This window comes from Hetaerina americana, unplaced genomic scaffold, assembly GCF_022747635.1.
Source record: "Hetaerina americana unplaced genomic scaffold, ioHetAmer1.1.p SCAF_2, whole genome shotgun sequence".
NCBI lineage: Eukaryota > Metazoa > Arthropoda > Insecta > Odonata > Calopterygidae > Hetaerina > Hetaerina americana.
In genome coordinates, this window is record NW_027286763.1 from 101,861,355 (window position 1) to 101,878,151 (window position 16,797).

The 16,797-nt window shown below is 38.5% G+C and overlaps 1 protein-coding gene across 1 annotated transcript in view; it reads left to right on the forward strand.

The window, feature by feature from the left end:
* The first annotated feature begins 206 nt into the window (after nucleotides 1–206).
* LOC139688187 (uncharacterized) overlaps nucleotides 207–16,797 on the forward strand; it is a 32,026-nt gene continuing 15,435 nt past the window's right edge. Inside the window, exon 1 of the mRNA XM_071585614.1 lies at nucleotides 207–344. Within this exon, the coding sequence (XP_071441715.1) occupies nucleotides 207–344 (138 nt within the window). The remainder of the gene's footprint in view (nucleotides 345–16,797) is intronic.

Consider the following 16,797-nt stretch of genomic DNA (forward strand, 5'->3'; position numbering starts at 1 on the left):
ATGAAATCGTTTGAGATTCACCGATGGCGGGCAATTATAGATCACCGCTCCGAATGTTGGAGCACGATGCAATGTTGAACGTGGGATTAATCACTCGTAACACACACTCCGAGACCTCTTTCCTTCTTCCCACAGGAGTCGAGGGCCTACGCGGCGTGAGACTGGAGATAACCCCGGAGCAGGTAGACGCCGGCAAGTCAGTGACGATGGAATGCTTCTACGACTTGGAAGGCTCCCCGCTCTACTCGGTGAAGCTGTACAAGGGGAGGAGAGAATTCTACCGCTACCTCCCGTCCATGCAGCCAAACTTCAAGGTGTTTCCCATGCTCGGCATCAACGTGGACGTAAGTAACACTTTTCTTCCCTGAACCACTTGTCAGCTCCGGAGGAAAAACTGATCTATCGTAAAATAGTATTAGAAAAACGGGATACCTCGGACAAAATGGCCTCAGGAATGGCTTGGTGGCATTTCTTCAAAGTGAAAGGAAATCTATATTTCGATTCCACATGAACGTTACTTTATTGTAACACATATGTTTCCTCCCGTTTCGACATCATTAGTCGATATTGTCGCAGCTCGACGAAACATAGGTTGGGCAATGAAATGATGCAAGTGGAATTATTAATTTTGTTTCTCATCATTGGTTACCGTGGAATGAATCGTAGTGTAAGTAGTGATAGCTGTAATGAAAGGCGTGTCGTGCCATTGCAGAGGTTCCTTATTACATTAGTGATCGGAAGGCTACATGCTGAAGATTAGGGAGAGAAGTGAAATTGGAGAAAAATCAAGTGCCTTGCTCTTGACACGAGCCGTCCGAGAAGTGCAACATACGCGACACTCCAGTGAAAACTCGATGACCACTAAATGACCACCTTATGGATCCTAGGCGGAGTCCTTGGTCTCGAATTCATGTACAACCTCAGTAACACGACTTCGTGCCTTCACGCTCCATCTTCCCTACGGCGTATTCTAAGATTTCTATGGCCAAATTGATAACGATTCATTAAATGGACTTATTAAATATGGACTTAAAAACAGAGTTAAAATGATGATGACATGGAAATTATAAGATACAAATGTTCAATAATGCCCTCATGTAATTTTCGTTGACAGAAATCGTCAAAAATTGGAAAATCTGAAATGGAACATTTTCGATGCACTTTCTCCATTTTATTAATTTGTGAATTCAGTGACACTCATTATGCACTGTTGCATAACGTGGTTTTATTTGAAAATATTATATTTTCAGCACATTTCTACTAATCCTATATAGAAAATGTATATGTGAGAGGAAAAATGAGTTTATATCACGGACGTCCGTGAACGAATATAAGGAAACCTTGAGCAAACTATGTTATTTCAAATTTTAGCCATGTTTTGTTCTAATCTATTCGACTATTTGATCCTCTGAATGAGAGAGCTTCAGGTCTTACGGAGAGGTAAAACGTGAAATTGTTCCCCAAAATCAATTTTTAAAAAATAATAAGAGGAGATTTTAATAATCCCGATCCGACCGCTTACAAGTTTCCAAATGCAAATCACATTTATGAGCATGTTTCATAATTTATTAATTCGCCTTTTAGTACTGTAGTTTCCTAACGTATTTTATGATACATCACTTTTAAAATATCTATCTTAAAATCGTTCAAAATTTCCGAGTGGATTTGACCTTCGTCAAATATGAAAGTGGATTGGAACTAACTTACCTACAAGAATTATTAACACGGAGATCTTCAACAGATTAACATTTAAATTTATTTAATGAAGATTTTATGTTAAAGGTAATAAAGGAATTCGAGAAAAATTGCCGGATTCCTAGAGATCATCTTCAAGGCTTTAGTAGTTCTGAAGCGGTATTACTAAATTCTGTGTTTGCAATTTTTGACAGAAAGTTATTTCAGCCTTCCTTCCTTTTTGCACCAGCAGTAAGTTACAATTTGCTCGTAGAAGCGGATGCGTCTAATATTTCTACGTTTCTCGCAGAAAAATTATCCCTGATCTGACTGCCTCTCAGTATCTCTTGCATCCACTTGTCTTGTCTTCTTCGTATTCTTCCCAACATTCGCTTCTTTTCACCCCTCGCCATACTTACTAGATCAAGTTAGTCATTTCCGTCCATTTCATTTTATCCATTTTTATCCACACCCATGTCTCAAAGGTCTCCAATCAAGTTTCCGAGTCACACAAAACTACACTCCATATTAAGGTTTCACTACTCTTTTATTTACGTCTCTATCTGTATTTCGTCAACTACCACCTCTTCGTAAACATTTCCTTACCTAAAGCTTTACCTCTTTTGATGCCCTTCTTCTCTGTCCATCCTCCAAAACACTTCCGAAATAGATGGACTACTCTACCTGTTTTTATTTATATCTCACAACTTGAATGTTTATCGTAGCCTTCCTATTTCATTAAAATATCATTACCTTCATTATCTTATGATTGATTCTCATTTTGTATCTACCACATTTATTCTGCAATGCACTTAGCAATGATTGCAGCCCTTTGATTAACTGGCTAACTAACGCTTGATCATCCGCAAATCTAATTGATTTTGAGAGTTCCTCGCCTACTTTCACTCCAGCCCTCCTGCACGTATATTGACAAGAATATATGATGATGGACATCCCTGTCTTAGTCCCCTGACTACCGCTGTCCTTCCTGACTCTCCATTCTCTATCTTCATCTGTGCCGTCGGATTTCTGCACAGGCTCCGGTTATCTCTTCAGTCTATTCTCATCTTCAGCAAAATTATTTCAGCATTATTTGTGTCCACTCTATACGATCAAACGCTTCACTAACTTTAAAAAACCATTAACGTACATCCTAGGTACTCTTCGTTCCTTGTTACTACTTTCTACGACACTTGCACTACTACTGATATTTTTGCTCTAAATCACGTGATAAATATTGACCAGTTTGATTTTAATATCTCATGCTCTGTTACAAACATGTCATAAAGATGTTCCATCATGACTTTCCGACGACAAGTACGAGACGTACGAAAGTCATCGCCCAGTTCACTCGTAGTAAAAGTTTGGCATTGCTATAAAGACGTTCAAGATTATAAAGGACATCTGTAAATCCACTCCTATTGGTTTTTCTTGTAATTTCCGCAATCTAATTGCCGATGAGATCCTCATCATGCTCGAACTCATAGAAATCACCTAACTGAAAAAATATTTTACGATAGATAATCTACCGGTTAAGATAGGTTATAGTGGAAACCACCGTCAAATAATTATCTGGTACCTCCTAACCAAAGGCAACTCAACATCTTACTCCACAACAAGCCCCTTTTCATTTATGTATATCATCCTTTCATCCCGTCCAACATCCCCATCATATTTCTGCCCCTTCCTCGTTCTAACACAAACCATCTACTGAAAAAATACTCACCATATAATCACTCACTTGGAATAAAGTGGGAACTTGAAAAGGCGGAGCTGATTCCAATGAAATGACGAAAGCTCCGCTGCCGACGACGAGTAAAAATAGTAGGAACAATAAACGCAGGAAAGTTGCGTACGCGCCATTCTCGCAAATTTCCGATTCTCGATCCGATCGGCGGAAGAGACGAACGCAGGAGGATAAAATAGTTTTCTCACATGCAAAACCCCTCATCTCATCCCTAATAGGATGCTTTGTGCAGGTGTGAATTTTATATGGCCGTAGCTATTTCCTTTAGATGGCCGTTTCATTCTTTTTTAGAACACATGTAACCTACAACAGAAATCTGCATTTGGACAATATTGTATTTCAAAATGCTGGGTAACCGGAGTCAAGAACGCTAGTATCGAATAACTAACGACGGTCATCGGTTCAATGTACGCATGCCCGTGTAACTGTTCAAGTAGTATCTTCAAACTTATATATGAGCTCGTACACGTAGAACTCCGCCATTCCTTCGAAATCTTTAATCACAAGTTCTGCTTAAATTCTTCACGCGTGAAAAGGCCAATAAAATAACACGATTTTTCCTATTACCTTCACGTATGAATAAATGTTTTAAAAAAATAGATGAAATCCGACTTATAAATGTTCAACAATGAAGACCCATTACTTCTGACTCGAACGAACGTATTTGAGGTAACATTTTCGAAGAAGAGTTTTTGCTATAAGAATAACATTTTTTCTACCAATTTCAAATTTTCAACATACCTGGTTAATCGAAATATGGATTTGCACACAATTACATGATGCTATCGATATTCATACATATTGTACGTAAAAGTACGTGCAATAAAACTCATATGGCATGAATTTTCGCTGCACATTCGGCAGCAGCGAAAACAAAAGGCATGCAAGAGTATCGATATGCATATCTCCTCTTTTCGAATACTCTTTCATTCAACCAACAAATGCTTAGACACGACAGCAGCCGGTTTTGACCCCACGCATAAACAAAGGCTAACGTTTTCCGAGTGTTCGAACACGTGACAAAAAAAACATTTCTCTCCCGTCTGTGGAGGCTTGGAGCTGTCTGGCGGATGGGACGGCGTAGGTGGGTGGTAAGCGTGCGGTGGCGCGTGGTGCTGTGGTTGGCTGAGAAGAGAGAGAGAGAGGAAAGGGAGCGCCAAGAGGCGTTGAGTAGTGGGAGAAGTCGGAGGAAGGGGAAATTAAGGGGGTGAAGGAGATGGAGAGGAGGACGTATACCCTCGGCAGTTATATATCCTCCCACGCGACCCCCACAGGCCTCCGTCGACCATCGTCATCCACGTCGCGGATCATTCTCCCCATCCTATCCCCTCGGGCCTCTTCCTAAGGGTTTAAATGCTCTCTCTGATTATTTCTTTTTGGTTGCTCCGGTGGTACGATTCTCGCACAGTGATGATAATCTACCAGCAGCGTTGGACTTACTGAGTGTTAGGCTGGACCACAGTGACAATCCAAGGTCTTCGAAACCTCCGAACACACGACACAATGATTATTTTTTCTGCTTAGAATTGGCAACCACGTTATGAGATGAGCAAAGTAACTGGATTGACGTGCGCTTGGTATACAATAGCTCAAGAAGGCGTTTTAACAGTTATCATCTGAATTCATCAATCTCATTAGACGAAGCTCTCCAGTAAGTTATCTATTTCCATCGTCATATTTATGTAAATAATGGAATTTTGAGATAAAAGGACACTTTAATTGCTGTCTCTGCTGTCTTGAATAAAAATCAATATTCATAGTTAAAAACAATTCTTCGTGATATCTGACACTATTTAGTAAGAACAACTGTTAAGACTAGCATATCGCTATCGCAGAAGCGTAATTTAGGGAGGGTAAGGTGGGACAATCACTCCTCCCTCCGAGTACAAGACTGTGTAAAATATTTGCACCTGTGCCCTACTGACAGAGAGCAAGTCCATTTTAATTAAGGTGATAGGCAAATGCTGTGCGTTTTAACTCGGGGTTTATCGAAAATAGTTAATTTCCGACATGCAAAGGAATGCCAAACGATATACCGTATTCGGCCCATAAAAAATCTTTCTCCCTAAGTAAAAACTGAAATTATTCACCTGAAATCACGTGAAAAACGTAATGATGTTGTACACAGATTAGGAGATTGTTTTTAACCATGTTGACGATAACCTATACCCCTTCTTCTAAAATTATGGGACCATCTCGCATTTTCAAGTACCTAAATGAACTAAAGCTCTTACTTAGCTTGAGGAATGCTAGCGAAATTTTTCTGCCAACTAAAGAGTCAAAAGTTTTTCTACAAGGCACGCATTGAGTTATGTTTCCACCCTCAAGATTTAGAAGTCATTTTGTCGATGCCTATAACGTCCTCTTGGTCACATTTCTTCAACTTTGAACACTCATGCTTGATCCACGTGGGTAGATAATTTTCAGCTTTTTTAAATACGTGTATAAAATCGTTTTAAGACATCATATGTAGATAATATTTTTGTTTTGTTGATTTTGGCTGCAAAAGATAAATGTTGGCTCTAATACATACGAGAACCGGTGCGGTAAATAACTTAGTATAAGCGTTATCACCATAAGCTGCCTCGAGTATCTCATGAGTCTCTTTCCCGGTTTTGCACACTTTCACGCAAAATTCAATTGCGCAGCACTGTTCCAATAACCGCTTCATGACGATGGTGCGTAACTAGGTCACGCTAGAGAGGTTTCGTAAACGAAAGATCCGCATTCGGCAAATGCTAGGAGCTACCTGCCACCGGCCTCCAGCCTTTCCTGAGACTCCTCTCCCTCAAACCCCACCAGAGAAACCGCTACCCATCCGTCCATCTATCTGGGAAAAATAAGTCATACTACTTTTGGGACGAACCTTGTATAACCGTATTAAATTTTTGTTAAAATATCCGCGAAACAGTTCCAATGAATTTGTAAACTTTCGCCACTGTTCTTCATCTAAAGAATCTGACTGGTATACCGGCCAAGCTGATGGCCGGATTGATTTTTAAAAATCATACGCAATTGAAATTCCGGAAATAAATAAACATATTCCTCATTCACCTGCAGCCTTTATTTCTTTTAATGGGAAGGTAATTGTGTATTTTATACATCAAGTAAAAAATTTTTGGTATTCCATTAGATAATTTTTTTAACAACTGAAGATAAGCTTTTATTTTAATGAATCCTAAAACTGGTCTTAAGCTAAAATACACGGCAGAAGTTATTAAAGAGCGTTCTTCAGACGAAGCTAATCTTTTCATTTAGAATGACGGTAATGCGGAACAAGTAGGAATTATGAGGACGGTTATGAGGAAGGGAAATTGGGGATACGCATAAGACTAGCTTAATGTAAAATTTAATTACACCTGCGTTATACGTCCTAAACGACGGACTTTCAACCGCTCTTTCATAAAGGAAAGTCAAACAGGATCCAAACTATCAATCAATAAACTTTTCATTGAAACCATGACGTTTGCATTGAATTATTAAGCCATGAAGTACGCAACTCATCAATCAAATCCCTATTCTTGCATGTATACTCGAAACACTGGAAAATATTTATGGAAGTTGATTAGTTATTTTAATAGTAGTCCTCTTTCTATTTATGTTATATTTCTGCTCCGATCACTTCATTTTTTCGACAATATTCACCATATAATTACCATTGGAAAGCGCTCCTGCACGGGCATATGACACGACATAAAACAAAACTTGTAGCTATGGGTCATATTTCACTGATTCATTCACGCTAAATACATTTTTAATTAGAAATTCAGACTTCATAAATGCCGTATATTATTAACACAAACAGGAAGTGTTTTTACACAAAACGAAAATAATTCACCCATCGCTCGTTGCATAGATATCACCTTGCCAGCCATATCAATAAACTTACTACAGGAATCCTTGCCGGAGAAGACGATTTTAATTTTTTTCTCTAAAAATAGGTAAGTTCAAAGTTGTTACCAAATTTTTTATCAGTTTATTTTGAGTCCATGTTAATATGAATCGGTGAAATTGCAGATCATGTAAAGAAATATCCTTTTAGCAATACCATAGTCAAGAAATCCAATTTATCCGATATGCCCCTTCGGCTTCAGATTCTGTCTGATATCATGCCTTTTCGACAACAATTCCGATGTCCACTCCGCATTGAAGCAGTTGTATATCCCCTTTTTAATATTATAATACCCGAAATAATGAATGGGGAAAATTCCCCTCCAATCGATTTTACGAGTACGATGCCCTGAATGAAAATCGGCCCACGTGATGTGATTAGTATAGATTTGACTGAATCGATCTATGGGTTATTTTCTTGGCATCGCATATTTCATTCGAATCATATAATAATATCAAATATATATGTCTAATATCGAATAATTGATTATATATTTAAATATATATATATATGGTGTATATACATATATATACACACATATATATATATATATACATATGTATATATAAACACACTTGCAACAACCACGGTAGGATGACGTGACGATTCCGTTCGATCACATGTGACACAATTTCACTCAGGACGCTTCCTTCCTGAACGCTTGGAAGCTGTAGGGGGCTCCCGCCCGTCGGACACTTGAGCTTGACGCGGCCATAAAATTTCTGCTTGTTTACGAGAATAGCTCCCGAAAAATTGTGTACTTTCAAATCGTTTACGGAAGGTTCGTTTCGGGAGAGGGATTCGGAAGGAAACGAGAGGATGTGTGTGTGTGTGTTCGGGGAAAGGAGAAGAAGGGGAAGAACGAAGAGGAGGGATATATTCATAAGGAGATTAAAGTGGAGGGGTTTGTGAGGGACGGATGGGGGGGGGTGTGGAGGGGCCGGAGGCAACTGGTCGGCAGACGCCGCTGACTGCGGGGGCGGAAGAGGGTGTGGTGCGAGGGAGCGAGACGACGTCGCTTTGACTGACAGGTGGCTGAAGGCTTTGGGGGACGGGAAGGGCTTAGAGTTGGGGGATAGAGAGTTATGGATTTTTCGGGAATCGGTAGCATAAACATCTTCACCGGTTGCATCTAAGCTTATTTTCTGTTCAGACCATTTCAAACAGGGCATCCTCCGAGGGACTGTAATTTGGAGAGGTTTTCGTCCCTCCTCTTCCAAGTTTTTAAGGATTGACAAGATGCTCGGGATGATTCCCCGAAGCACTTGGGAATCAATAGTTAAGCTTACATCATTTCACAATTTTTATGACCTCAGGTTATTTTTTGCCTGCTCCCTTGACCATTTTGGAATCATGCATTTTGCTACTTATTTCTGTCAAATAACCGTTTTTTGCATCTATTGAAATACTCAATTAAAAGAAAGCAACTTTCGGGATGATTAATACGGTTTTATATTGAATGGATACTCTTGAGATGTGGGTGTAAAGAAGAATTGAGAGAATAAAATGAACTAAGAGTAGGACTAACGACGGAGATTGAATTGCGGTGTGAGAGGAGAAGTTGCAAGGTGGAATTGGATGAAGGTATGAAAATTAGGCGAAGAGTATATTTTTGGAATGTTAAAAGTCGTAATTATAATTAGAATATTAGGTGAATGGGAAAAAGTAAGTAATGGAATAGGCCTTTTGTACGGGCTGAATGGGAGCAGGAAGTATGAACAACTGAAGAAAGAACTAGCTTAGGACAAATAAGGTGAATTCTAAGCAAAAAGTACCTAGTTCATCAGAGTATATAAGAAGCCGTCCAAAACCTAGCATTAATAGGTATGTTATCTTTGAATGAAACTGTGTCGGGTGAAATTTCTCATATTTGGAGTTAAGCAAGTTAGCTCTTAAATCCGCGGTTCCTTCGTAATTTGGTGGCAACCCATGGATGAATCAAAATTACCGCCATATCCACATTCCTATGCAAGACCCTCAAACGTTCGCTCTTTAATATTGAATGCCCTTAGTCGCTTTTTCTATACGTTTTCTTTAGGTCTTCTTGCCTCCTGGGATTCATATGCTGTCTATTCTTAGGAATTTTGTGTTGTGTATATTGTGCATATGAATTAAACTTTCGGAATTCGTTATTTATAATCTTGTCAATCGTATTTTTTTATATTCCTGATTCAAAATTGGAAGCCATTGAGGGAAAATGCAATCGGGTACCCAGTTTTTCCGCGCCAAATTTTTGCTTCATCCCCTCGGCCATTTTTAAACAATTAAAGTTAGATTTAGAGATGTGGTTACTACTTTTAGAACTGGAAACCAGCAAATTTAGCCGATAAGCCGGCAAGAGTTAAAAAGGTATATGACAATTTTTAACTCTCTGATCGAAGAGAAACAAGAAATTTTTGATGAGTTGACACTAAATATTTCGCTTTAACCAAAAAAAGAACATGACAGACCTCATGAAATGAATGGCTAACGAAGTTTTAACAAGCGTCAACTCAAGAGACTCCGTACGTGAGCTCATTACGAGATATTTCGAGACTTTCGGTTTCACCAAATTGTTGACATCTCGTTCTTCATTTCAAGGGGATATTAATCCATAAGGTGCGGCCTGAAATATTATGAGCATTTATAATTCTCGGAAACAAAAAAAATGCATTTTGATACCACAGTCCCTCTTGGCTACTGATCTTGTTTTTAATTATCTGTCTCTTTAACGGCTTCCTCGAAAATATCTCCTCAAAAGCAGTGTATGAAAGAAATGAGATCCTAAGTAGTTCACTTGAGAGATTTCCTTCTTCATTTCTTTGGTGTTTCCCTTGAGCTGTTATTCAAATTCCGAGCCGCAGGGCGCTTCCTTTCCCTTAGCATTATTTTTTCTTTCCGGCCTCGACCATCTCTCCTCTTGTATGAGGAGAATATTTCACGACAAATGGAACTGTGCATTTTTGCCCGGCGGAAGCTACCACATTTCGAAATCCTTTTGTTTATTCATCGATCCTCAAACATCAAGAGTGAGACCGAAATAAGTTTTACTACCGATCGAATGCAGGAGAAACGAGGATCGATTGGAGAAAGAAATAAAGGATATGGCAAGCGGAAGAAGAATAAAGCGGTAGGGCGCACAAAGAGGCATCAAGAGGACCGAGAGAAGAAGAGAAAGGAAGACGAGGAGGTAGGGTTTTTTGGGACGAAGCGGGGAGTGAAAACGGGCGTAAAGACGGAGGAAGGTGGGGAGGGCACAAAGAGGAATACTTGCTTGACAGGCTGACACTGTCGGAGGGTTTCCGATTGGGGGAGCAAGAAACCCTTAAACCCTCCTTGGGTTTGCTTATTTTCCTCCCCTTTCTGGATTTTAAACTCTGCCTTGTCTCCCACAAACGCTCAACAGATGTTATTTTATTTTCGCCCCAAAAAGGCTAATTCGGGAAGTGCAAAGGGAGCAGGGGACGGATGACCGGTAACCGAGAGATACTTACTTCCCCGAATGAGAGAATGCTTTCTTTCCAAGAAATTTGCACGTTTCACCCGTGGACTAAGTAGAAATATGATTAATCATCGACGGATTTGAAGCTAGAGTTTCACTTTCTTTGTTCATGTGATAAGTGCATAATAAATACAGAATTCTGTATGATGATAGAACGAAGGTATTTCCATTGGCTAGTGTGCGTAAATCCGTGAATCATAGGCATTTGGTTTTTGGAATTTTCGCAGCCACCTCAACGTCAACGGTCTTCAATCCTGGCATTAGTGGTTTATAGTTCACTTCTATCTACAGCTGCCATCTCCCATGCCCCACACTGATGGAGAGATATACTCCGTGGATATGTCTTCATAAATCATAGGTTATTTTTGGATTTTTTGTGGCGCTATGATAGTTATCGTCTTACTTATTGGCCTCCGCTATTCTTCTATAATTCTCATCTCTCCATTTCTTATTATCCTGCTTCCTAAACAGTAAAATACAGATCTATCTCATTGCCAAAAATGTAAGAATCATTCTCCTCCTATTGTAATTCCTCTGTTCCAAATTTAAGGAATTTTGTTTCAGTTGATATTTTGGAATATTCTGTATTTGTATCAGTCCTTTAAATTTCAAAACATAACTCATTTTTAAAACATAACTCAAGGACGACGAAGTTTGGATTAGTCCATAGAGGTTCGTATAGCACAACAAAATAACATCGGCAAGAAATGATTAGTTCCTCTCACGTTAGTACGTATGTTTGCACTTTATTTTATCTTTTTTCTGCCACTTGGAACATCCCAAAACGAGATATGAATTACTACCGTCTTCCAGTAAAGCATTAAGTTATTTTTATGTCGATTTTCCCATTGACTTTTGCTTAGCCTAAGAGTTATGAAACAACGTATTATATATTCCGAGATTCTACGGAGTCCTATGCATGCTTAACCCATAGTCATTTTTACCTTAAAATTGACATCTGACCATAAGAGTTGAAGTACAGATTACAAATAATTGATAGTATTTCAATGCTACTGTTTCTTTGTCCATCACTATTATCTACACGCTCACGCAATAGTCGAAAAGGGTGAATTTTATACAATCGGTCAAGGATAAATATGAGCTAGAAATAACCTCCACTTGTCAAAGTAAATGCCTCTTAAATATTCAATCTCGACCATAGTAAAAGCGCCCCACTATCCTATAATGATAATCAAGCGAGTACTTGAAAGGTTTAGGTTTGTCTTATTACTAAACCGTATCCCATGGATGTTGACGATGAATTGCTTCAACAATATAAGAAGGCTAATACAATCACCAGTGAGGTATTTATGATGATGAGAATATCCCTATGAATGATTTTCAAACATTTTCTGAAGAAAAAAATGTTTGGCTTCATATTTTCCTTCAACATTTTCCTTCTAATTTTTCATCCTTAGTCTTCCTCCGAAAATTTTACATTTGTTTCATGGTCTTCAGTAAGTTATCATACTTCAGAATGAGTCCAATCCCTTATCTTGGGCCCTCCATACGCTTCTCTCTTCATATACTCTTCGAAGTACAACTTTGTTAATGTCTGTCAATTTTATTTTCCTCATTCTTCGATATCTCCACTCTTCCAATGAATTCAATCTTCCCACTGTCATCTCCCTTGTCTCCACATCTCAAATCCATGGGAAAGAAGATTCCATTCATGAATTTTAGAGGGAAGCTTCCTTACGCCTATGCAATTACTACTTTCCGTTAGTAGGATGTTTAAAGGCAAAATGTACGACAAAATATCAGACAGCAAAAGGTATGAATGTTGCCGAAGCTGTCGACACCATTCGTCCTAAACAAAATTCGTATTGGAAGCTAACTCCGCCTAACAGGAATGACTTCTTATTCGGCTATATTTTCTTATATCAAGGTAAAATTAAAAGTATACTAATTGATTCCCAGGGAAATAAAATTGCGGGGTGTGAGTGTATAGTGAGTTTCACTGAAAAAATGTACAGAAATAAATACGCATATACAGAACTACGAGACTCGTACGTCTCGAAAAAACATTTGACTCGACTGAATTTAGAACTCGAATCTAAAAATTGATGTTTATCTGCGTTAATTTATTTATTTAAGGAATTAAAACATCTGATAACCAATCACTCATTAAACCTGGTCAACTCAAAACACCCTTTGGAGGAATTTCCCCCAATCAGCGTATCCAAAATGCAATGATAAGAAGAAGTACGCTAGGAACCCTTGTTTCAGCTTTTTTGTTTTACTAATTATTTAAATCGAGCATTGAAAACTCAGTAAGATTAAAATTCGATTTTATATAAATTTGGAAGGTTTATATAAAATTCAAATGGTTATATAAGAGGCGGAGTTGGTAGCGTTCTATTATTGGTCAGAGGGTGTCCGATTCGGTAATGCGCAGCCCCAGTCAAACCCAATATTTGTTTGCGCGAGAACTAAATGGAAAATCAAAGGGGTGGCCGAAAAAAGGTTTGGTACCCTACCATAAATTCGTACATTCCACACGATATACGATTAAATATCTGGTACGCTCTATCTTCTCTTATCACGTCGACCTTCGGGTAGAAGGCAACTCTTATGGTTTTATTTTGAATTCATCCATTTCTCAAGTTAAACCGGTTTTTGATTGAAAATAAAAACGACAAGTTCAGCAATGATGCACCCACCTCCGCAACTACTCCCATATTCACCGTGGGGAACATCATTTCTATGTTTTTTTTGAACTCATATACTCGTATTTCTCGTGTTAACTCGGAGTTGATATATGCATATCAGTTCCGCCTTTGCATCTACTCCTATATTCACTGCGGGGGAAACCATTTTTAAGAGTCGCCACCAGTCAAAATGCAGTCTGTGTGACGAAATATTTTCCATTTTAATAGCCTAGTGCCGGATATCACTGGAAAGGTTCACTCTCGCCGTTTCGGATACTCCTTGCCGGCCCCCATCGCGTTAACTACCTCCCCATACCGCCTGCCCTTCGTTAAACCGAAATTAGAGGACGAACCGAAAGAGGGGAATAGAGCGGAGGGATAAATAGAACCAAAAGATTGAAAAGGATATTGCGGTCCGCTGATCTTATCTGCAAAGGCGAAAGGGCGCGCGGTCACTTAGGGCTTTTTAGCATAGTAGGAAGCTCTGTTCGTGAAACATAGATGATATCCAGAATTTTTTTTTTATTAAGTCAGAAGGCGCAAGATTTTCTTCTTCCCCTTCGTTGTCTCACCCTCCACGCCTCATTTTTATTGCAATACCAGAAGCCGGCGTCCTCCTCCTTCTATTGCCCAAAGAAGGACAGTCTCTACATTCGAGAATTACATCAATTAGCATCGTGATTTCCCTGTTCCGTATACCACATCACACTCCGAGGATTTCGACCATTGGCTCTCAGAACGTGCCCATTCTTCGTCTATTCATCATATTTAGGTTTCTTAACAGTTTATATTTAGTGTTAATTTCCATCCAGCAAACATTTTATACAATGGTATTATTATAATATAAGTTATTGAAAATAAAAATGAGTTTGTAATTATGGAGTATTGTTTTTGTTTTGGAAACTAGATGCTTGTAATAAATTGTGTTGCTAGCAAATTCATTCTGTGGTTTTAAGTTTTCTAAATTGTAAAATTAAAATATATGTTCTTGTCTCTCACATTGTGGTCAAATTGTTGATACGTACGAGACTGAGCTTTGAGGAGATGCGACATGACGTCATCCTGTCAATGGTGTCGTTCGATCACCCTAATATCTCGTCGACCAATTCCGTGATGATGTGGAAATTCTTCCTCAATTCTTTTGCGGCTCAAACAAGCAATATATTTTGGGAGCATATCTGCTTTTATCGAGCGGTTGTTAAATAACGTACAAAAATTGAGATGGAGTGAGCACAAGTGAGTTTACTTATAATGACTACCTTTCCGTATGTGAAACTATTGATTTGTTCGCCTATGTAAATACCATTAATAATTGTAATTGGACGCCAAACAATGGAGAATAAATAGCCACTTTTCTATGTTAAAATTTCACATTTTATAATAAAAATTTCACATTTTTAATAAAATATTTCAATCACATAGTATGTTTCATAGTTGCTAACTAGTAATGTCCAGAGTAGCGTTTACGAAGTAGTGTCCATGGAAGGTATGGAATCATCCTCTTCCACACAACCTTGTGATAGCATACAGGGTATCACTTAGACATAATTCCGCAGTTGTGATATTTTCTAACACTTCGCCGGGAAGGCATACTAACCCAGGGGTTAATTCTGTAAAACATGCATTGAGATAGCATTCCTTTTCATACCTGACCGTGGGAATGATACTATCACTAAATAGCATTGCCAATACGTTTCCTTTCAGGCATGATTGAGATACTGATGGAATGCGAAAGTATATATGTTTGCAACTATAAATAAGTCGCAACCTGGTCATATTTTCACGAACGGGCGTTGATATTAATGAAGAAAATATGAGTCATAAATGTATGGCAGAATAGATTGGTTTGAGGCGTCACTTTGTGGAAGCGATTCATTTCGGAAAAGAAATACTTAGTTATTCCACATATATTTTATTAAACACGACCAAGGTTTCGACTTACAACGTCATCATCAGGTCATTTGACTTGATGATGACTTTGTAAGTCGAAACCTAGGTCGTGTTTAATAAAATATATGTGGAATAACTAAGTATTTCTTTTCCGAAACTTTTGGCAGAGTTAGATCGACCATTAATTCCACAAAACTGGTCAATCAACAATGAAATGGATGCCTTTCTGCAATTACGTTTTAAAATAAGAACCTGTACCAGGACTGGGGAAGAAGAACTGTTGCCCAAGAAGCAACCTATGCGACGGAAACTCTCGGAAGCAGCGTGAAGCCTTAAGAATAACTTATACCTCCGGTTTTTAGAAATCTGGTGAAGTCAATTTAACTGAGTCCAACTTCCAGTCGGCGTTAAATTTTTCGAAATAACCCTCATTTGCTTCGAAAGTATCTTATTCCAACTATATTTACGTGTGTTATTTTTATTGGATTCTTAATTACGAAAACAGAATTTACGACCGCGACTAAGGAGTCTATTTCTTTAATTTTACCCTGAATGAATCAAGTGGAAATCGATGATAATTCACTTTAAAGTAATTACAGAGCAAATTAAAATTCGAGACATCACTCTCAAACTTCTGGACGACTTAATTCCCTTTTCCTCTACGTGCCTCGTGCAGCGTAAAATAGGCAGCTTCTTTTTATTATTCTCTTTATATCCGTTATCTTCCAAAGTTCAAAGGGGATCGAAGCATACTCCGTACCATGGGCTTAACCTAAGGTTGACCCTGAGTGCTACAATTGCGAAATAACTAATTAGCCGATGCAACAATGTCAGAGTTTAAAAATCATTCGCCTTGACCGGGATTCGTACCCGGATCCCTCAATGTCCGGTCGAGTGCTTTAGCCAGTTAAGTTATCGAGGCGTCCTCTTAAACTCTGATGTTTGGAATTTTTGAAATTTGAATTTTTAATTTCGAATCCCGGTCAAGGTGAATGATTTTTAAACTCTGAAATTGTTGCATTGAAATGCACATTTAGCGGATGACTCCGTTAAAAGTTACTGCTGCGGCATATCCCGCAGTTTCTTTGGAATTAATTAGCCGATCATAAAAATGATGGGAGAATTTGTTTCAATTTTTAAAAAATATCTCCTGATAGAATAATAACCCGAGGGTAGTATTCCTGCCTCCCTTTAGAAACTTGATGCCTTCGAATGTGTGTAACCTGAAAATGAGTGGTTAGACGGTCATTGAAGATTTGTGGGTCCCTCCGTTTTTCTACGCAATTATCTATTCAGGCATGTATGCGTTGGCGATAAAGTGACTTCACTTAATTTTTCGTCATCACCAGTTTATCATTTCTTACGTAAAGAAAGCAATTATTACGGAATATCATAATCTATTACGTTGTTTTCAATATTTAGTGCACTAACCTCTCCACACTTAGCTAATTTGCACACGTCA